This window comes from Galeopterus variegatus, unplaced genomic scaffold (assembly GCF_000696425.1).
Source record: "Galeopterus variegatus unplaced genomic scaffold, G_variegatus-3.0.2 Scaffold970, whole genome shotgun sequence".
Classification (NCBI taxonomy): Eukaryota; Metazoa; Chordata; class Mammalia; order Dermoptera; family Cynocephalidae; genus Galeopterus; species Galeopterus variegatus.
In genome coordinates, this window is record NW_007727081.1 from 443,215 (window position 1) to 466,584 (window position 23,370).

At 43.9% G+C, this 23,370-nt stretch overlaps 1 protein-coding gene across 2 annotated transcripts; it reads left to right on the top strand.

Annotated features, from left to right (window-relative positions):
- Window positions 1-650: 650 nt before the first annotated feature.
- On the top strand, window positions 651-3,953 carry ASGR1 (asialoglycoprotein receptor 1). Of its 2 annotated transcripts, XM_008573900.1 has the most exons (8): window positions 651-739; window positions 2,092-2,208; window positions 2,357-2,452; window positions 2,528-2,599; window positions 2,826-2,912; window positions 3,003-3,154; window positions 3,230-3,336; window positions 3,478-3,953. In XM_008573900.1, the coding sequence occupies exons 1-8, from the start codon at window positions 670-672 to the stop codon at window positions 3,632-3,634; spliced, it is 858 nt and encodes a 285-aa protein (XP_008572122.1). In that variant the 5' UTR covers window positions 651-669; the 3' UTR covers window positions 3,635-3,953. The 2 variants fall into 2 exon arrangements, with proteins under 2 accessions (XP_008572122.1, XP_008572124.1); XM_008573902.1 differs by lacking the exon at window positions 2,092-2,208.
- The last annotated feature ends 19,417 nt before the right edge of the window (window positions 3,954-23,370 follow it).

Genomic DNA, 23,370 nt, shown 5'->3' on the forward strand with positions numbered 1-23,370 from the left:
GGCCTGGCTCCCCCCACCAAATGGTGTGTGAGGAGTGAGGTGACCGGCATGTGGGGATGGGGGAGACAGACCAGGAGACTTTTCCTTACTGGGGATGAGAAGAGATGCAACCCATCCCCCATTCCCACCCCCACACACCCCCCATGTTCCAAATCTATTTCCACCTCTGTTTACTGTTCAAAGTCCTGGGCACTGGAGATGCCAGGTTCGGATACGCAGACACACAGACGAATTGGGCTCAGGGTCCTCGTATGGACCCTGCCCCTACCTCTCCCATCATCCAGGACTGTCACCCATCCCAATTCTCCAGGCTTCAGCCCTCCCTCCTAAGCCTGGGATCTGCACAGCATTGAGGGACCTGGGAGTCAGATCTCGAAACCTTCAGCAAGTAAAACGGGAAGAAAGGCAGGTGGACTGGCTGAGGGGGACAGTTGGGGAGGGGACCCGGTGTGTGTGTGGGGGTGTGGAGGCTGGGTAGAAAAATGTCAGAGGATAGATTTTGGATATCAGCTTGGGAGGGGATAGTGGAAAGAAGAAAGGTCTCCATGGAGCCACGAAGCAGACTTAGAAGGGGTTCAGACTCCACACTCCAGCTCCAGCTCCGTTCAGCCCCGACTTCAGCCCTAACCTCAGCCTTGACTCAGTCCCAGGTCCACCACCAGCTCTATCATGACAAAGGAGTATCGAGACCTTCAGCATATGGACAATGAGGAGAACGACCATCATCAGCTCAGGACAGGTGAGGGATGCCTTTCCCCCAGATCTGAAAGGTGAGCATTTGGTGGCTGTCACCGCCCCCACCCCCAGCCTCAGCTCCAGCTTTTTCCCACCACCCCTGGCTCTACCTCTGGGTCTGTCCCACTTGCACAAAGAATAGTGTCTGAGTCGCCTCTCTTAGAGGAGGTGCAGGGTGTGGGGGTGGGTCCCTTTCTTGGTGACAGGTGCCTCCTGACCCCGGGGGTGGACAAGGGTATGGAAACAACTAGAAGCCGAAGAGATGAGCTTATTATCTGTTTCTTATGAAGATATTAGGTCCCCTCTTCCTTTCCTCTTCCAGTACCCGGGGAGCTCTGGCTGCACGTGCTCTTGTGTGTGCGTGTGCGTGTGTGAGTGTGTGTGTGTGTGTGTGTGCGTGTGCGAGTGTGTGCGTGTGTGCGCCTGCATGTGTGTGTGTGTGTGTGTGTGTGTGACTTCTTGAAGAGGCTGAGGATGTTTGTGAGGGAGGCCAGGGGGTCTCTGATCAGAGGGAGGATGGGGCCCTTCAGCATCAAAAACAAGCCCCCTTCAAACCACTTCTTTATCCTCTGAGCAGGGAGTGTTGTTTAGGCTGAGCAAGGAGGAAGTTCTTGGGTTGGGCAGTGCCCTTTGACGGGGAAGGGGCCGCACCCAGGGGACAGGGCTAGAGTGTTCTCTTTTCCTTGGGTGGGAGCGACATGAGGGGGTCTGAAGTCTGGCTACTCCGTCTTCTCCCCCTGCACGCAGCTAAAGACGGGTGGGATGCATGGAGAGAGAAAGAAAACTCCTCTTCTCACCTTCAGGGTGGAGCAGCAGCTCCCCAGACCGCGGGCCACTCCGTCAGCCGCGGCTCAGACCCTCAGGAATCGATGAGGTTTATCGGCTGCAGTGATGCAGTCTTGCCACTAGGTGTCAGCAAAGACTCAGGGCTTGGGCGGGCTCAGGGCAGGCCAAACTTTGCCCCCTCCTGAGCTCTCTTCCCTTCCCCACTTCAGGTTGCCTCTGGCCCCCGCAGGGTCGCCTACTGCCCAGATTTCTTTTCCTTTTTTCTTTTATTAAAAAGATGACCGGTAAGGGGATCTTAACCCTTGACTTGCTGGTGTCAGCACCACGCTCTCCCAAGTGAGCGAACTGGCCATCCCTATATGGGATCCGAACCCATGGCCTTAGTGTTATCAGCACCGCACTCTCCCGAGTGAGCCATAGGCAGGCCTTCTGCCCAGATTTCTTAATCGGTATGATTCCTCCCAGTCTATTGGAGGAGCCTTAGCATGCTCCCCTCCTGGACCCTGGAGCTGCTCCAAGCTCCCCTCTCTCTCTCTGTCCCTGAGCTCCTGACACCCTCTCCTCTTGCAGGGCCACCTCCTCCCCAGCCCCTCTTGCAGCGTCTCTGCTCAGGACCCCGCCTCCTCCTGCTGTCCCTGGGCCTCAGCCTCCTGTTGCTGGTGGTTGTTTGTGTGATCGGATCCCAAAGTGGGTGCCCCAGGGGTGGGCAGGGATGGAGGCAATATGGGGTGGGGTGGGGAGCACTGATGTGGGACAGTGGTGAGGGGAATGAGGGGTGCAGTGGTGGCGGACACAACTCCTTCAGTTTGTCCTGTCCACACCCTCCCCTGCCCAGACGCCCAGCTGCAGAAGGAGCTGCGGGCCCTGAGAGAGACATTCAGCAACTTTACAGTGAGCACTGAGGCTGACGTCAAGGCCCTGAGCACCCAGGGTGAGGGGGGCTTGGCTGGGACTGGGGAGCTGTGGGATGGTGAAGAGTCAGGACACTGAGCAAGTCTCTCCCCAGGAGGCAGTGTTGGAAGAAAGATGAAGTTGCTGGAGTCCCAGCTGGAGAAACAGCAGCAGGACCTGAGTGAAGGTCAGAGAGGGAGTGTGCGTGTACATGTGTGCGCATGCGTGTGTGCGCATGGAGGGCATAGGGGGTCTTTCAGGTCAAACTAAGGCGTCTTGTGGAAGGGGAATCTGTGATTAGTCTTTGGGTCCCAGGGCAAAGATGACAGACTCCTCCAGCCACTGTTCACACTGGCCTCATTTCCCTGCGTCCACGCCCATAATCCCCACTCCCTCTGTCTTCTGTCTCTCAGATCACTCCAGCATGCTCCTGCACGTGAAGCAGTTTGTGTCTGACCTGCGCAGCCTGAGCTGTCAGATGGCCGTCCTCCAGGGCAATGGTGAGGAGGTGGGGGTGCCTGTCCCCGCTTTCCTTCCCACATCCCCTCAGGTAGGGCCTCAGCCAGTTCACCCTCCCTCTGTCCCCTCAGGCTCCGAAAGGACCTGCTGCCCAGTTAACTGGGTGGAGCATGAGGGCAGCTGCTACTGGTTCTCTCGCTCTGAGAAGCCCTGGCCCGAGGCTGAGAGGTACTGCCAGCTGGAGAACGCCCACCTGGTGGTGGTCACCTCCGGGGACGAACAGGTGAGGCCCCAGAGGGCTCGAGTGGGAGGCTGGCTGGTCTAAGGGAGAGGCGGTCACCACCCTCCTCTCCCCCAGAAATTTGTCCAGCATCACATAGGCCGTGTGAACACCTGGATGGGCCTCTCAGACCAAAATGGGCCGTGGAAATGGGTGGATGGGACAGACTACGAGACAGGCTTCAAGTGAGTGTGTGTCCTCCGGAAGCTCGGCTCCCTCTGCCCGGCCCGCTGCCTTCGCAGCCTGTGGCCTCACGTGGGAGGGGCCTCCTGGGGACTTGGCTAAACGTCCCTCCTTCGGGGGCCACAGCTGAGTCATGTCTGCAGGAACTGGAAACCACAGCAGCCTGACGACTGGCATGGGCACGGGCTGGGAGGAGGCGAGGACTGTGCCCACTTCACTGAGGATGGTCGCTGGAATGATGAAGTCTGCCAGAGAGCCTACCACTGGGTCTGCGAGACAGAACTGGGCAAGGCCGCATAGGGGCCTTCTCTCCCCCTAATTTATTTCCTCAATGCCTTGACCTCCGAAGGGTCAGGGATTGGGAATCCTTTTATCTGGAGGCCTCCTCCGCCTTCTCAAGGATTTTCATCTATGATTTTAAGGGAAGTGTAAAGGGTGGTGCCTGAGGAAATGCTGGGCAATGCTTGGAGGGGTGGGGAGATTGAAACCCATATCACTTTCTGCAGTGTGCAGATTATTATTGTCAACTCTTTTTAGAGTAAAAAGAAGATGTAATTCTTCTGGAGTAAATTCTAGAGTAAAAGGAATGTAATTCTAGAGTAAAAAGAAATGTAAATTCTATGAGTTGTCTGCTTATTGGGGGTTAGGAACCAGGAGTGGGCTGGCTGGCATTAGGAAGCCTTGGGGAGGCAGCGTGGCACCATGAGAAGTGTCTGGGCTTTGGGTCACATGGCCTGGGTTAAGAGCCCAACTTTATTAATTACAGGTATATGAATTTGGGCAAGTTATTCTGTTCTCTGAGTCTCAGTGTGAAATAGTACTGTTACTGGAGACCATACTACCTGCAGCAACACCTCCCAGGAATGGAACTGCCCCAATTTGTTCAGTGCTTCAAAAACTTTGAATAAAACTCCCTGCTATCCATTGCATTCATTACAGTAAACAGAAGGAGCATTCACAGACAGGTAACAAATAGGATGACTACACAACCAGGAGTCACCAAACATAGGAGGAAAACCAGTCGCATGGAAGAGAAGCACCAAATTAACAGAATCAACAACCAAGGATGGGAGTTAGGACAAACTGATTAAGATCTTACAGATACTCATCTAATTATCAACGAAAAATGACAAAGTATTTGCCCCTAAAGGAGACCTCAGCTAATTCCAAGAAGGAGCCATGCTCTAACCACAATAAAATATAGAAATGAGCACAAAAGTACAGCCAAAAAAAGATCTATCACATATAATTTTCTCACCATCTTTCCAAATAATTTTGAGTTCAAGAGAAAATCAAAATGAAAAAGTCAAGTGATTTAGAAATGAACATAGAGAGCATTTCATATTGAAACCGTGGGGTTGAAAGCAGTTCTCAGGAGGAAATCTATATAGTGATAAGTGCATTTATTAAAAAATGAGAAAGGCTGAATTTATATAAGCTAAGTTTTAACTCAAAAAGCTGGAAAAAGGGCCGAACCCGTGGCTCACTCGGGTGAGTGTGGTGCTGGGAGCGCCGAGGCTGCAGGTTCGGATCCTACATAGGGATGGCTGGTGCGCTCACTGAGCGCGGTGCGGGCGACACCAAGCCAAGGGTTACGACCCCCTTACCGGTCACAAAAAAAAAAAAAAGAAGCTGGAAAAAGATTAACAAAATAAATCCCCCAAAATAGAAGGAAGGAACTTACAAAAATACAAGCAAAACTCAATGCAGTAGAGAATAAAAATGTAGATATGATCAATAAAAGAAAAACCTGATCTGGGAAAGGTGAATAAAATAAATATGAAAGAAGAAAAAAAGGAGACCGACGCAACTTTAAAAAGAAGAAAGGTTATATAAGTACAGACGTAGATGATATATAACACTTTTGGATTTAAAACAGCGAAGTAGAAACAGTATTTTCCCTATCGTTGTAATTTTTAGGCAAATCCCTTAGAAGCAGAGATTATAACTTCCATATTTATAAACAGGAAAAATGAAGAAAAAATATTTATCTAAAAGAAGGTTGGAAAGATTAAAAACCTCAGAACAGGTAGACAAGGAGCACTAGATAAAAGGTTAGTTATGAATTAAAATATGTTGCTGATTATATTAAGTGCAAAAGACTAAGTTATCTTGTGAAAAGACAAAAAAACTTCCAGACAGAATAAAAATAGAATTTAATTATGTGCCCAAAAGACACAACTGAAAGAGAGAATTTGAAAGCAAAAGTATAAAAAAGGCATATTGGGCAAATTATAACCAAAATAATTATCAAATAAAATACCCCTTATAACAAAAAGTATTATTAGAGATAAAAAGGATCACTTCCTAATGATAAAAGGTTCAATCTGACAGGAAGATATGTCAATGTTAAGTATGTGTGCAGTGAATAATGTAGCCACAATATAAACGAAATGAAAATTTTTGAAGTATGAAGGGGAAAAAAGCAAATTTACATTTATAGTAGAAGATTGTAAAACATTTCTCTCAGACAAAATAAATAAATAAATAAATAAATAAATAAAATCTATAAGGAGGCAGATGTTTTGAATCCCACATTGAACTATGGGTGTTATGACCTAGTGGGCATATTTAGTACACTACACTCATCAAGTGCAGAATACCCATTCTTTTCAAGTACAGTGAGACATTTTCAAATAATTGAGCAAATACTGGGCCGTAAAGCAAGTCTTAACAAATTTCAAATGGAGAATGTTCACTATAATAACCAGAAATGTAAAACTCTTATATCAAATATTAGCTAAATAAATCAAACTGTATTAAATGAGATAAAATGTTCAAATAGGATATAAAAGAAAAATTCAAGGATAGTTTAACACCAGCAAAACCTATTAATATAAAAAATGTAGGGGGGCCGGCCCGTGGCTCACTCGGGAGAGTGTGGTGCTGATAACACCAAGGCCATGGGTTCGGATCCCATATAGGGATGGCCGGTTGCTCACTTGGGTGAGCGTGGTGCTGACAACACCAAGCCAAGGGTTAAGATCCCCTTACTGGTCATCATTAAAAAAAAAAAAATGTAGGGATCACAGAAGAATATATTAAGGGAATACAAAACTTAAAGAAATGACACAATAGATAAAAAGCACTTTGCAAAAATTCAACTCCTACTTATGATGAAAACTTTCAGACTCTGGCTGCTTCTATCTTGTTGCTCCACTGTCCTCACCATATGGCTTCTGTCACGTGTTCCAAAATGTCTGCCCCGCTCTAGTCATAACACATTTCAGACAAGAGAAAGGAGAAAAGAGGAAGAGAACTGCACATTCTCTGTCTCTCTGTTACGAGGACACTTCTGGAAGTTGTATGCACCACTTCAGCTTTCCTCTGCTTGATCAGAACTAGTCCCAGGGTCACAGTTAGCTATGAATGGGTCTGAGAAGTACACTCTTATTCCACGAGGCCAAATTTTAGCTAAAAAACCGGGGGATTTTATTATTGTGGAGCAGGAGTCACCAAACATTAGCCCTCACCTGTTTTTATAAATAAAGTTTTATTGAAACACAGCCATGCTCATTTGTTTACATATTATTTATGACAGCTTTCATGTTACAACAGCAGAGTTGAGTGTTATAATAAAGACTGTATGGCCCAGAATGCCTGAAATATTTTCTATCTGGCCCTTTACAGAAAATGCTGACCCCTGGTGTAAAGGAAAGGGGAGAATCAATATTAGGTAGGGGTCAGCTAGAAGTCTCTGTCATACTGCTGTTATTGCTGCTGTTTAATATTATCCTGGGTGTACTGGCCAGACCGCACAAGACTAGAAAAGCCATTTAAGGGGCCAGCCTGGTGGTGCACTGCTACAGTGCGCCACTTGGGAGCACGGTGGGGCTCCCGCCGAGGGTTCGGATCCCACATACAGACTGGTTCCCGCTCACTGGCTGAGCGAGGGGCGGGCGCAGCACCGAGGGTTGCGATCCCATTGCCGGTCCCGGTCCGGTACGGGTGCAACACTGAGGGTTGCGGTCCGTTGCCGGACACGAAAAAAGACAAAAAGGAAAAAAAAAAAAAGCCATTTAAGTTGTAAAGATTGGAAAGGAAGAGATAAAACAATATAATCATCTATGCAGAAAATCAGCACCATCTACAGACAATTAGACCTAATAAGAGGCTTTAGCAGGTATATTAGTTAGCTATTACCACAATAATGTGTGAAGAATATACAAGAAAAAAATTAAAATTCTTTCCAAATTAATGTATAGATTCAATGAAACGAGAATAAAAATTTGAGCTGGATTTTTAAAAGCAACTCAGCAACCTTAAAAAAAAAAATATATATATATATATGGCAAGATAAAAGTCAATTTGGGAAAAAAAAGAGCAAAAGTTGGGGTAAGCGGAACAAGCCTTATTAGACATTAAGATATATTACAAAGCCGTAGTAATAAAAAAAGCATGGTAATAATACAAGAACAGACAGATAGACCAATGCTATGGAATAAAGAGCTCAGAGACAGAATTATGCATAAGCGGGAACTTAATATACAATAAAAGTGTCATCTCAAATTGGAGGAGAAAAGACTGGGAAAACTGACTCTCTATATGAAGACAAATAAAACTGGATTCGTACTTACCCTCACAGACAAAGGTGGAGGCTGAATAGATTGAATACCTAAACACAAAAGGTAAAACTACAAAATTAATGGGAAAAAATAAGGAAGGAAATCTATACTCCTGGGAGTATAGAAGGACTTCTTAAATAAGGCCTCCAAAACTCATACCAAAAAGTCAAATAAATTTAGTGAAATTGCATGAAAATTAGAAATTTCAGTTCAATGACAATGTCACTCCCAGCAAGCAACAGATGGCATACTCAAAATGGGTAACTGGAGGATGTCTTAACAAAGGGACTATTTACAAAGGTGTGAGCAGGATTATGGAAGTCACAAGGAACCCAGGTATCCAGAGTGGGGAGCTGTTATCACCGCAGGCATCCAGGAAGAGGCCTCACAACTGGAGCTGGGCTTTTGGCTGCAGGGGGCAGCAGGCTCACAGCAACCCTGCAGGGAGGGAGCTGGGGGTCAACATCCTCACATCCCTCTCCTTCTTCCCTCTCATTTCCTGCCAGGGCTGGAAGCCTGAAGAGAAGAACTTGAGGGAGGTACTTTTCTTGGGAAATGATCGCAGAAAGTAAGAATGAAGGAGAGGAGGGTGTGGGATTGGGGGTGAGGGGGTGGAAGGAGAAAGGACCAGTAGGGATGCATTCCCAAGGCTGCCACATGCTTTGGGGATAGGGGCTCACCAGCATCTCCTAAGTATGCAGAATAGTTGACCTAAAGGAGGGGCGTCTGGAGGATTTACCCCCCAGCTCCTGCTCCTCATGGGTGTTCACTCCCTTGCAGTTCTGGGCTGTGCTTATGCTGGCTGAGCAGGATCCTACTGGCCTTAAAGGAAATTCCCTGGGGCGGGAAGCAAGGCTCCTGCTGGAGGTGGGAGTTTGTCAGCAAAAGGAGCTATTTGGGCTCACATGGAACTGTCCACCTCTTTTGCGGCTGAAATCAGTGGGTCAAGGGGACATGAGGAAGGACACCAGAGGTGTCCATATGCAAGGCCTCATATCCAAACTCCAGTAAGAATGATGGGGATGCACAATAACAACCAAAACATAAAATAGCTAAGAATGAACAAGATGTGTATGAAAACAACTGTAAAACTCTAGTGAAGGTCATAAGCATACTTGAACATAACCAACTTATTCTTGGCTAGGGAGTCTCAATGTTGCTATGATGTCAATTTTCCCTAGATTAATCTATAAATTCAAGGTTATTCAAATCAAAATTCCTGGTGAATGTTTTTTTGGGATTTGACAAAACTAGTCTACTTATATCTGGAAGAAAAAACATGTGAGGATAGCCAGCAGAAAAATTTAAAAAGAACAATAATTAGGAGACTTGCCCTATCAGGTATTAAAGTATATTATAAAGCTACATAATTAAAACAGAATGGGTAGGTGAGTCAAAGACATGGAATAGGCTCCAGATATGGATCCAGAGAATTAGAGGGGGCTGTTTTGGTTGTGACAGAAACCCAGTGGGAACCAGCTTGAGTAAAGAAGGGAGTTTATCAGGAGGACAGTGGAATATCTCAGGGGATCTCTGGGCAGGGGTGCAGCTGGGCTTGTGTCAAAACGGTGACTGGTGTGCTGTAGGGGACCAGTAAGCTCTCTTTGCGTATGAGCTCTACGCCTTTCACAGCATCTGCCTCTTTCTTTCCTCTTAGTGAGGATCGGCTTCTCTGTTCTCAGTTCACATCCTCACAACACTCCCTCTCTCCCCCCTCTCTCTCACTTTCTCTGTCTCTCTGTGTTCCTCTCCCCAAACTCCTTGGGAAGGCACTGATTGGCTGGGTCAGTGATTAACAATGTACTAATAAATTGGAGCCAAGGGTCACGTTATGGTGGTCACCACAGTGACCACATGTCAAGGAGGGGGAGAGGGAAGGTTCACAGACATGTGGAGCTGCAGATGGGGGGTTGGACTTGGGGGCGGGCAAACCAAACAATAGATTTTGACTATATCTCAGTACATATAGAAATTTAGCAGATAAGCAAGGTGGACTTTCAAAGTCAGAGGAGAGAAGGTGCAGTAAATGGTGGTGGGACAGTTGTTACCCAATCCACTGATGCTGTCACTTTTTTTCTTACATTTGATGATGGCAATAATTTATTTCTAATGTGCTATCTTTCTGAATAATTCTATCTTTTATTTTTTTTGGTGGCTGGCCAGTACAGGGAACCAAATCCTTGATGTTGCTGTTATAAGGCTGCTCTCTAACCTACTGAGCTAACCAGCCAGCCATTTCTGGATAATTCTAAATGCCTGGAATAACACTTCTCAAAAATACTGGCTTAAATGTTACATTTCATACTAGCTGGATAAAGAAATAGTAGAATAGGTACAAAGGAGCTATGGCTCTTTTCCTATGAAATAAGAACCCAAGAACTTCTTCCCTCCCCACCTAAAGTCACTTGTTTTACCATAAACAAACTCATTGAAACAGCCACTGAATGCATAATCTGTAATGTGGAAAACATCCCATGGACAATATCTTAATTCCTCTTAATGATTTGCTAACTCTGACCATTCCATGATGTATTTCTATCAGCTGGTTTCCTAAAGACCTTGTTGCCAAATACAATACCTTCAGCGCAACACCTACCTTTAGTACAAATTCATTCTATGTTCAGATTTTTCTATTATAGTGCTCATGCTGCCATTTTCGTCAGGGTAAAATATAATAGCTCTCTTTCTGTGATTTAAAACCAATTAAAAAAGAAAGTAGACACCAAGATACCAAAATATTTCATACCTAGCCAAATGCATTTAGTTCTTTTCCATGTAGCATGTAATAACAGGGTATCTATGCACTTGCTATTTCTTTTCCAAATCAACAGTTTAGGACGAACTTTGAGGATCCTCTCATCCTCCACTGCAAGTCATCTTGCAACGTGTCGTGATGAGCATCTTGTGCAGGGGGAGAAGAAATGTTCTTGCTGACCTACAGATTAGCCAAGTGAAGACCGTTGTGGGAGAAGGGCAGAATGTGTACCAGCTCTTCTACCATGATCAGGCTACTGTTCGAGCTGTATTAGTTAACTTCTACCAACAGATCCCTATTGAAAGCCATTCACATTTTCCACTGCAAGGAGGAAGGCACAGGAGAAGAGGAGCAGGAGAGACTTGACGTCTTATGACGTGGTGTGGAGGATGCTCATCGGAAAATGAAAACAGCTGATGCATTCTGATGGAAGATGGAAGGAAAGCAAAATCCAAACAAAGCAGGGATGATGGAAGTGAAGTCCCTCCTCAGGATGCCACACCAAAAAAATCCTCCAATTACCAGAATGTGCCTCCTCAGACATGATGCTTCCTCCTCAGCTTTGCTTCTGACTTCAGCAGTAATCTGGCTGCTATTAGGGATTTTCCACGGGTCCTTGGCTTTTTTCATGTCCTCTGTACTTGCTGCCGGTCAACTTTCATGTACTCACTGTGGTATGCATACTGAAGCAGGAAAAAAATCTACCTCCCACAGCTGTTGCAAACAACTCTCCAACTGTTCCTTTGCCCCTGACAGATTTGTCACCCCACTTTCCCTGGGTGATGGAGATGCAAAGGATTACTCAAAGCCCATCTCTTCTGAGCAGTGAGAAGCCCCAAAGTGGTTAATCTCCCGCCGGAACCCTCAAGTGAGAGGCAGCCCTTCCTTGGGAAATTAACCCTGGATTGGGGTTCTCTTCCTGCATTTATTTTCTGACCAGGAAGAGACATAGGTGGGGTTATAGTTTAACAATATAGGCGGGTAACTTTCAGTGAAACAAGTCAGATGACATTCCATTAGACAATTAAGTGATCTTACAGCAATTTCTCAGTATCTTTACATAAGAATCAGTAACTAGCCTGTCCTTGAGCCAGCAATCTGCTGTGCCACAAATCTTTATCTTACACCAGAGACTTTATAGCCTGAGGAAAATTTCCAGTCCTCCACAAGGTCAATAATTGGAACTGAAAGGCTTTGGAAAACTAGGCCCTGTGAAGTACATTTGCTTTAAGAATCTTCTCCATCCAACCTCCTGGAATATGAAGCCTGTGCACCATCGGGGACACCTCCATCAACCCCTGGGGTGGCCAGGCTGGACTTCTCAGCAGAGGGCCTGGCTTCCTGCCTGAACATGGCTGCTTTTTAGCAAATTCTGCAAAGTCCTGCGACTCAAAAGTTTCTCCGTTTCCCCTATTGGACACGACCATTTCATTGAGCTTGTCTCTCAGGACACCGTAGGGGCTCCATGGGGCCTTTTCCCAATGTCCTCCCCTTGCTGGGCTCTCACTGCCCTTCTCCATGAACTAGAGGTCATGGTGCAGACTCAGTTATTCCTGCTGTACCCTGAATTCCCCTGTTCCCCTTTCCCATAGTCCTTCTCTCCAGCTAAAACCCCAACCGTGGTTAAATTCTTCTGTCTTACTCTATTCCTGCCCTGAGTGGCTGAACATGGCTATAAACACCACCACCACCACCACACAGCGGCCTGTCTGACTTCCGAATTGTGGCTAATTCGAGTGACTCCTCAGCACCACCTGGCATCCCTCCAGGCTCTGCTGGTCGATTCACTCTCCCTCTCTCCGAGATCATTGTTTCCTTTCTTCCCCTCGCTTGGATGCTTTCTGTGTTTTTAGATTATGTCAATTTCAAAGAAATAGCTTTTGATCATTTCCATTGTGTCTTTTTCTTCTATGTAATTAACTTGAGTTCTCAACTTTCTTCTTATCTTGCCCCTTCCTTTGGTTTCTCTGTTCCTTTCCTAATGTTTTAAGAAAGTTATTGGGTCTATATGCTTTTCTAATATAAACACATAAAAATATAAATTTTCTCCTGTGTTCTGCTTTTGCTGCATCCCATAAGTTTTGATGTGTAGTATTTTCAATATTGTTCAATTCTCAATATTTTATTATGGTTTTTTCTTTGCTCTAAAAGATGTTAGAAGTGGGTCTTTAAAATTTTCAAATGTACAGAAATGTTTAAATTTCTGTTTTTAATGGCTTCTTACTAATTGCATTTTAGAAAGAGGTGTATATGATAGTCCTTCCCTAAAATTTGTTGAGACTTGCTTTATAGCACATTACTTGGTCTATTTACTATGTATTGCAAATGTGCTTGAGTAGAATGTGTAATGTTGGATCTTTAATTATTTGGCGCAGGGTTTCATTTATTTATTTATTATTTTTTATTGATTATATATATTTGTGGGGCACAGAATCGAATATCAATACATGTGTACAATACGTGGTGATCAAATAGGGGTAATTAGTATACTCATGTTACAAACTGTAATCAATCTTTGTGACCCTTAACTAGTTTCTCACCAACCTCCATCTCCCTCCCACTTTCCCACCTCTAATAACCATCGTTCTGTTCTCTCATTTTTTGTTTTTTGAAAGTTTAATGTATTATTGTGAATGTTTGTCTTACTTTCTTTCTTTCAGCTCCCACTATGAGTGAGGACATGTGGTATTTCTCTTTCTGTGCCTGGCTTATTTCACTTAAAGTAATTTTCTCTAAGTTCATCCATGTTGCTGTGAATGGCAGAATTTCATTCTTTTTTAATGGTACAGTAGTATTCGATTGAATGTACCATATTTTACTTATCCAGTCATCTGTCAATGGACATTTAGGTTGCTTCCAACTCTTGGCTATTGTAAATAGAGCTGCAATAAACACGGGAGTGCAGGTATCCTTTGACATGATGATTTCCATTCCTTTGTGAATATACCCAGCAGTGGGATTGCTGGGTCCTGTAGCAGTTCTATCTATAGTTAGAGGAAACTTCATACTGTTTTCCTAATGGTTGCACTAATTTACAGTCCCACCAACAGTGTAGGAGGGTTCCCCTTTCTCTACATCATCGCTTACATTTGTTATTCTCTGTCTTTTTGATAATAGCTAGTCTAACTGGGGTGAAATGGTATCTCAGTGTGGTTTTGATTTGCGTTTCCCTGATGCTGAGTGATGTTGAGCATTTTTTACTTTTAATTTATCAATATACAATGTAGTTGATTTTTGTGTTCTTTTGCCAATTCCTCTTTTTCTCCCCGCCTCTCCCTCTTCCTCCAATCAACATCATATCTGTTCACTTGTCTTAATAAGTTCAAGGAATTGTTGTGAGTGTTGTGTCTTCTTCCCCCTTCCCGTTTGTTTGTTTGTTATTTATTTTTAGCTCATACAAATAAGTGAGAACATGTGGTATTTCTCTTTCTGTGCCTGGTTTATTTCACTTAATATAATTTTCTCTAGGTCCATCCATGTTGCTGCAAATGGTAGTATTTCAATTTTTTTTTTATAGCAGAGTAGTATTCCATTGTGTAGATGTACCACATTTTCCTTATCCATTCATTTGATGATGGACATTTGAGCTGATTCCAACTCTTGGCTATTGTAAATAGAGCTGCAATAAACATGAGAGTACAGGAATCCCTTTGACATGATGATTTCCATTCCTCTGGGTATATTCCCAGCAGTGGAATAGCTGTGTCATATGGTAGATCTATCTGTAATTGTGAGGAACCACCATACCATTTTCCATAAAGCCTGCACCGTATGTTGAGCATTTTTTCATGTGTTGTTGGCCATTTGTATATCTTCATATGAGAAATGTCTATTCAGTGGAGCAGGATTTTTTTTTTTTTTTTAAGATGACCGGTAAGGGGATCTTATCCCTTGACTTGGTGTCATCAGCACCACGCTCACCCAGTGAGCAAACCGGCCATCCCTATATAGGGATCCGAACCCATGGCCTTGGTATTATCAGCACCACACTCTCCTGAGTGAGCCACGGGCTGGCTCAGAGCAGGGTTTTATATATATCATTAAATCAAGCTTTTAAATAGTGTTTTTCAAATCTTTGTTATATATTTGTTTTTGTTTGATCTCAATAATTGCAAGAGGAAGTTTAAATCTTTCACTCTGACGGTGGATTTGTCAGTTTCTCTCTGTAGTTCTAACAAGTTTTTCCTTTATATTTGTTGAGGTTATTTCATTGAATTTATATAATTTTATAATTGTTATATATTCTAGGTGAATTGAATCTTTCATTACGTTATAAACCCCTCTATTCTTTTTTTTTTTCTTTTTGTGGTAAGGGGATTGCAACCCTTGGCTTGGTGTTCTCTGCACCGCGCTCAGCCAGTGAGCGCATTGGCCATCCCCATATAGGATCCGAACCCGTGGTGGGAGTGCCACTGTGCTCCCAGCGCCGCACTCTCCCCAGTGCGCCACAGGGTCAGCCCTAAACCCCTCTACTCTTAAAATGCCTTTTTGTGGGTCCAGTACCACTGGCCAATGCGCCACTCTGGGAGCTGGGAAGCAGTCTTAGGAGCAGCAGCCAGGCCTGGCAGTGATGTCCCAGGCAGATTGGGAATGCAGAGCAGAGAACACGGTGGGGAAAAGGGAACATGACCTTGGCATGCTGGATGAGGTAGCAGAAGGTAAGGGTTCAAATGGGTTAACCAGTTCTCCCATCCTAGCATCTGTGATGCCAGTCCGCAGCAGGTGACCTATTTTCTGCTCCTAATGTGGGACAACCACCACATTGTGTTAAGTGTCAGGCTGGGGCAGCCGGACTGTGGTGCTGACTGGAGAAACCAAGCACACAAGGCAGGATTACCAGAGAGCAGCCACTTCCTGCATTAGTCAGAACTCCCTGTTTAGAAGCTACAGAAATAAGAATTTATTCGCCCATAAAACCAAACTTGGTAGAGGACAGAGACAGAGCTAATCTTTGAGATTCCTGGAAGGAACCCAAATGCTGTTAGGACTCTCTCGCATGGTGGCATCATCCTCTCAGGCCCACTTCTCCACGAGGCCATCACCATGGCTGCTGGCAATTCTGTTTTAACATCCTAGCCTCTCCAGAAGGGACTTCCAATATGAACATGTCTGCGTAAATCAGCTTTACACTCTTTTCTTGACAATCATAGGAAAGAATTAAGGAGAATAAAGAAACCATGGGAAATTACATCATCAGCACAACTAGATAATAGACATGTCCACAGACTCCAAAGCCCCAGCTGTGAACAGGCAGGAACTGTGAGTAGGAGGAGGCAAGTGGGGAACATGACAGGAGGGCGAAGGGGCTGCTGCTTTCTGAAAGCCTAAGCGAAAACACCCTTCCCGAGGGTGAGAGGACCACTTCAGTGCATGCTCTGCCATACCAGCAAGTAGCAGGAACCAAAAGAGCAAGGCTGGGGGCATATTCTGTTCACTGTCTGCCTAGTGAAGTGAAGGAATTAAAGCCCCAGAAAGAATCCCACAGTTGAGACTTATTTAGAGACAGCAGCCCATCCTTTTCACAACCAGGGTGAGAGCCTTCAATGCTGGGAAGGCCATGTACAAATAGTTCTCCAAGAAAAATCCAATGCATTCAACGATGAGTCTAAAAAAGTAAATCGCACAACATGGATAAGATATAGCAGAAGAAAATAATTGTGGAACAGCAGTAAAATTCACCAATATATGAAGAATGCTCACCAGAAAAAATTTTGCCATGGAGCAGTTGAAAACTATGACAAACATTTTTTGCTATAAATAAAAAAAAATTAATTAAGCAATCATCCTGATAAAGAAAAAGAATAAGGCAGAACTGCAAGAGCTCAGGAAAGAGACTATGGGACAACAGGAGCAGATGAAATGGGAGCTGAATTTCGGAAAGAAATGGAAGAAAACCACAAACACTAGAGAAATGAAAATAAAATTGAAAGGAACATAAAGAAGAACAGACACCACAGAAAACACTGCAAAGCGCATCATAAAGAACAGAAATGAGAAAAGTGAACCTATGAAATGGAAATAAAGGTGGAGTTAAAAGAATATGAGGGAAATTTTATGTATACATATAACATGCAAAGGAAATTCAATATATGCATAGTTGGAATCTCTGAAGAAGAAAACCAAAACAAAAGCTGTTGCTTCATCCCCCACAGATTTGTCACCCCACTTCCCCTGGGTGATGGAGATGCAAAGGATTACTCACAGCCCATCTCTTCTGAGCACTGAGAAGCCCCGAAGTGGTTAACTTCCCTGGGACCCTCCAGCGAGAGGCAACCCTTCCTTAGGAAATTAACACCAAATTGGGGTTCTCTTCCTGAATTTGTTTTCCAGACCAGGAAGTTACAGGAAGAGAACAAAGGCAGGGTTATAATTTAACAGTATAGGCTGGTAACTTTCAGTGAAACAAGCCAGATGACATTCCATTAGACAATTAAGTGTTCTTACAGCAATTTCTCAGTATCTTTACATAACAATCAGTAACTAGTCTGTCTTTGAGCCAGCAACCTGCTGTGCCACAATTCTTATCTTGCAACAAAGACTCACTAGCCTGAGGAAAATTTCCCGTCCTTGCAAGGTCAATATTTGAAACTGCAAGGCTTTGGAAAACCAGGCCCTGTGAAGTACATATGCTTTATAGTATATTCCGCAAAAGCTATGACATACACTTAAAGATATAATTCAAGAAAGTGTTCCTGAAATAAGAGACTTGAATCTATATGTTGAAAGAAAAAGCTATACGCCAGGGAAAACTGACCAAGAATGTTTGTCGCTGAGACCTATCCTAGTAAAGGATAACTGTTATTTTAATTTTAAATTTCCTAATGATGTATGATGTTGAGCATCTTTTCATATGCCTATTTGCCATATGTGTGTCTTCTCTGGTGAGGTGTCTGTTCAGATGTTTTGCCCATTTTTTGATTGGGTAGTTTGTTTTCTTACTGTTGAGTTTTAAAAGTTCTTTGTAAATTTTGGATACAAGTGTTTTAACAGATATATGTTTTGCAAATATTTTTCTCAGTCTGTGGCTTGTCTTTTTATATTCTAAACCATAGACGATTTTAAGACTGCATGATCTCAGGAAATATAATTCTCATGAATCCTTCCTGAAGAAATTACTAGAGGATGAACTCGAGTCAATTAAGTGATAACTGAGTAAATTTTAGCAAAAGGAAGGCAGTGAATGTTTAATATATTTAACATAGAACCAAGACTAAAACAAAAGTTCGGTGGTAGAATTGAGATAAGAGGGCCGGCCCTGTGGCTCAGTCGGGAGAGTGTGGCACTGGTAGTGCCGAGGCCGTGGGTTCAGATCCCTATATAGGGATGGCTGGTGCACTCACCTGGAGAGTGTGGTGCTGACAACACCAAGTCAAAGGTTAAGATCCCCTTATTTGTCATCTTTGAAAACAAAAGTTAATCACCACCAACACCCTTTGTATAAAATAGGAGGGAAAAGGGGAAAAAAAGAAATAATTGGTTAATATATACAAATCTGTAACAAGCAAAGAAAGTTATGCATGTCTGCTACAGCCGTTATTTCTGCCGTGGTTTCAAAGCTGTAGCTGATAGAACTTCCTTCTTCCACTAGCTGTTGAATGCTCTCTATGACTTCAGCCTGCACCTTAGCAGATAGGGGGTCTTTTTCTGTTGGGGAAACACAAACCATTCCTGAAGGGACTGAATCCCTGGCTTTTCTGCCTTTACTGAGTTATTATAGTTTTCCATGCAATTTTACTATAAGGCCTGGAGACACCAAGGGGTGCCCAGGAGTCCCCTGAGTTCCAGATGTACTCCTCCCACCCCCACCATGTAGCAGAAACCCTTCCCACTTTGCTGACCAGGATCAATCATTCAGACAGTATGGTAACCTCTCTTTGCCTGTTTGTTATACTCTCTTCCTCTGGGTGATGGAAACACAAAGGATTACTCAAAGCCCATTTCTTCTGAGCAGTGAGAAACCCTGAAGGGGTTAATTTTCCAGGAACCCTCAAGAGAGAGGCATTCCTCCTTGGAAAAATAACACCAGACTGGGGTCTTCTCCCGGTATTTATTTTCCAGGGCAGGAGGTTACAGAAAAGGAACATAGGTGGAGTTATGGCTAAGTATAGTTTAACAATAGAAGCTGGTAACATCAGTGAAATAGCAAAGTGACATTCTGTAATGAAATTTGCAAAAGGTTAAGTTGATCCACCAACGAAAGTTGTTCTTAGCAAATACTGTCTTTTCCTACAGCAATTTCCTTAGTATTTTTACACAACAATAAAGCAACTTTCTTAACATATCAATCAGTAGATTAACCTGCTCCAAGGGCATCTGTCCTTGAGCCAAAAACTTTGCTGTGTTACAATTCTTTATCTACAACAGAGACTTTAGCCTGGGAAAAGTTTCCTGTCTTTTGCAAGCTTAACATTTCTATATGTAATTTTAAAAAGTTAAGCTAAACCTGAAACTACAGGGCTTTGGAGGCTAGGCCCTGTGACATACACTTGCTTTATTATAAATGTTAGTGCTCTCTACACCTGTTGTTCAGTGGTAGGAGGGGCCCCAAAAGGCCACAGGGAAGTCTCAATTTCCAGCTTGGTGGAACCAACTGTGTTTCTGGTGGAAGCATTTCACCCTTGGGAATTAATTGGCAGAGCTGAAGCCAAACACAGGTGAGTTATTGAATGTGATAGGGAGAAGAACACGTTGATTTTTGGACCTGTGAATTCTGGCTATGGGAGGAGCTGTGCAGAATCTATAGAGCATCCTGTGGGCTAGCACTCCCATCTTTCAGGGTGTTGTCTACCACTAGCACAGCTATGGAGTGTTGACTAGGTCATCCCAACATTGTATCAGGAGAGCTGCTTCTGGGTATTGGGGTATGTGGTAAGATCAGTGAATTCCATGGGCGTAAGCCAAATTTTGCACCTCTTTTGCTGTAAAATAAGTTGCTTGCTTTGGAGTATGTTGTGTATCCCATGACAGTGAATAAGACTTTCTTTCTTTTTTTTTTTTTTTCAAAAGATGACTGGTAAAGGGATCTTAACCCTTGACTTGGTGTTGTCAGCCCCACGCTCTCCCAAGCAAGCCAACCAGCCATCCCTATATAGGGATCCGAACCTGCAGCCTTGGTGTTATCAGCACCACACTCTCCCAAGTGAGCCATGGGCCGGTCCTGAATAAGACTTTCTGAAAGGCCATCGAGGATGGTGCTGGCAGAATCATTGCAGGCAGGGAAGGCAAATCTATATGCTGAATAATGAATATCCCCCATGACATCCAGCCTTGGATCCTTTCTTTTGTATTATACCAGGGAATTTGGGGATCATCTTGCTCTCAACCAGCAGAGACCACCATTGAAGTCACCAGATTTCAATCGACCAACCAAGCAAACTAGGTGGCATATAGACCAGTCTCTCTAATCCGATGGTTCCAAACAGGCAATGGTTAGTCTCAAATACATTATCAAAGGCAGCCTGGCCAGATCTTGCACATGGAATTTCAACCTTGATCAGACTAGGTGCACAGTCAGCTGCTTTGGCTGTGCGTTACACCAGAATGCCTCAGGGTCTCCTGGGGGGAGAGAAGCCATACACAGAATTCCACAGAGGGACGGATATATACCGTGGATGCCAAGAGAAGCTTGAGCAGGTGGGGAATAGCCAGGTATGCATCTCTCAGGAACAGGAGGAGGAACCTGTGGACTGCAGAGCTCTCCTATCCCATGTATTAGTCCGTTTCTGTTGCTTATAACAAAATACCTGAAACTGGGTGACTTATAAAGAAAAATGAAACTTATTGCTTATAGTTGCTGAGGCTGGGAAGTCCAAAGTCCATCTGGTGGTGGTGACAGTGACCCAGGGGTCCCACATTACAAGATGGTGGAAGCAGAGAGAGCAGAGTGAGCAAGACACAGAATCTCCTCTTCTTTTAAAGCCCTCGGAACCACACCTCTGGCCACCATTTCTAATCCATTCACTACTGCACGGTCCTGCAATCTAATCACCTCTTCAAGGCTCCACCTTTCAATGACCATGATAGGATTTCCCTTCCTCTTAACAGTCATAGTGGGGGTTAAGTTTCTAATACATGAAACTTGGGGGACACAATTCAAGCTTCAATGAGTTTTGGAGGGGGCATAATTCAATCCACTACACCCAGTGTGGACATTTATGTTCAGAGACATTAGGACTTGCCTCCCTAGGCTGCAAGGAGCCACCTTATTCAAGGGCCCAGGAGGTCAAATGTCAGTATTACAACAATCAGTGAGAGCTCAGTCACCTTTTTTTGGAGGGGTAGTTATTGGGGTAAAAGGCACAGAAGGAACAGTGCGTTCATTGAGGCCAGGCTGTATGTGTATACAAGTACAGAAGTAGTTTCTGAGTGACAGACTTTGTTCGTCCAGGAAGCAAATCTTTGTGCCGGCTGTCAGAATCTGTGCTCGTACACTTTGCATCCCTTCCTGTATGGGGGCACAGAAGACATATGGTCGTCTTAAAAATCTGTACTGTGAAAAAATAACCAAATCTACCAATAAAAATGTCTCTCCATACGAGGGTACTTCAACAAGTTTATGGAAAGATTTGTGTATTTTTCCCCAAACTTTTGTAGCTTTGTACAAATTAGGATTATTCTATAATAAAGTCCCACAAGTGAGGAATTCATGCAGCAAGATTTGTACTGATAAATTCCTATTTTGGAATTTCAGTTTGGTGGATTAAATTTCTCATTTGTAAGATTTTTGTTTTTTAGAGTTTTACAAAATATATTCAACCCCTCAGACATGCACAATTTTTAATTTTCGAGTTAACATACAAGGGAGTTAGTTTCTTCTCCTTCATAACGAAAGCAGGAAGTTGTGTGTACAAAATTATTTACATGAAAAGAATAAAGATCCACATTCCTTTTCTTTGTCCTTGACAAATATTTATGGAATGTTGGAAATTATGAATAAACAATTCCAATGTTGCGAAGTCCAAAGACTTGGAATGAGAAAACTCCTAGTGGCACATTATGCTATGTGGAATAACAATCATTTTCAAGTAATCAGGGCAGCATTCCCTACCATGTCTAAAGGCTACCAAGGGACTGGGTGGAAATACCATGCCATCTCTGATAAAAAATCAGAGCATGCAAATGTCAATGCCATTTCAAGGGTCCCACCCAATTCTCCAATAAAATAACAGACAACATTTAATAGCTACTGTCCTAACAGGCTACTTTCCATAAGTGCTGAAGCAGACAAGTGCATGAGGTTAAGGATCAGTACATTGGCTCCTTATAGAGCTGAAGTGCTCCCAAATTCATCACTAGCACTTGAGGGAAAAAGGCCACTGGCTGTAACTTCCACAAAACTTTCTCCACAAAATATAAAATAATAACAGTACCTACCTAACAGGGAGATAATGTTATATTAGGTTCATTTTAAAACTTGTAACTAGCAGATTAAAATTCTAAATTCTTTCTGAAAGAATTCTTACAATCTTCAGCGTATTAAATACTGCTCTCAAAACACTTTCATTCAGATTTTAAGTACCTTGTTGGTCAGCCATGCAGCAACTTCTCATTTCCTCTTTCTAATTTGCTTTCTCCTTGGCTTTCCAAAAGAAATTTTTCTAAAAAACATCAAATGCTTTGTATAGGACTTAGAAAGCAGAAGGTTGAGGGAAGTCACATCATATGCTCTGGTTTCTGCCAAAGTATATTGCTGCTAGGGCCGGCCTGTGGCTCACTTGGGAGAGTGCGGTGCTGATGACACCAAGGCCACAGGTTCGGATCCCTATATAGGGATGGCCGGGTAGCTCACTTGGGAGAGCGTGGTGCTGACAACACCAAGTCAAGGGTTAAGATCCCCTTGCTGGTCATCTTTTATTTTTATTATTATTATTTTTTTTGTCTTTTGTCTTTTTCCGTGTCCGGCAACGGATCGCAACCCTCAGTGTTGCCCCCGCGCCTCGCTCAGCCAGTGAGCGGGAATCGGTCTGTATGTGGGATCCGAACCCTTGGGTGGGAGCGCCGCCGCGCTTCCCAAGCGGCGCACTTATCCAGTGCGCCACCGGGCCGGCCCAGTCATCTTTTATTTTTAAAAAAAGTATATTGCTGCTGTTTTTCTTAAAGCAAAAGTAGATGAGAATTGTTTTAGGGCTTGGGGACTAGTGAATCACTAATGGATTTGGGGACAGACTATTCACACTGGTTATGTGAGCCAAATACATATGCAAAATCATTCTAAGCCTTTGACATGCAACTTTTTCTATCCATCTAGACCATGGCTGTAGCTTTACCTCTCTGCCTTATCTATACCATTGTCATTACAGCACCTCATGAATTAAATTATACGAGGGACTTTTCCCAAACACTACACTTAAGTTATCTAGACAGCAGTGAAGCCACGACCAAGCTACAGATGTAGTCTGTGTGCCTGGCACACCTGAAAAAGGCTGGCTAACACAATCTCCCTCAGGCAGGCCTAGTTACCAAACACTCAGTTCTTAGACATGAATGCCTTGGTGCAAACATTGCCACCAACACACACACACCTTTACCAGTGATATGTCAGAAGATGGCACGGAGCTGGCTCCTCTGGCTCACAGAGCCAGTGTTTGGAGGGGGGCTACCGCTTCTAAGCTGTCCACTCAGCTGGAGTCTAGAATGAAAGCCTGAAGTATGTAGACTCACAGGACAAGAGGCCAGGCTTCCTGCCTTCAATTATGCTGGCCTCAGGGCCCCTGCCA

Excerpts from the sequence above, each read along its gene's own strand:
- ASGR1 (XM_008573900.1), top strand. The coding sequence starts at position 670 with ATGACAAAGGAGTATCGAGACCTTCAGCATATGGACAATGAGGAGAAC. Across the intron at positions 2,600-2,825 it reads GCAGCAGGACCTGAGTGAAG|ATCACTCCAGCATGCTCCTG; the intron begins GTCAGAGAGGGA and ends TCTGTCTCTCAG. Across the intron at positions 3,337-3,477 it reads GACTACGAGACAGGCTTCAA|GAACTGGAAACCACAGCAGC; the intron begins GTGAGTGTGTGT and ends TCATGTCTGCAG.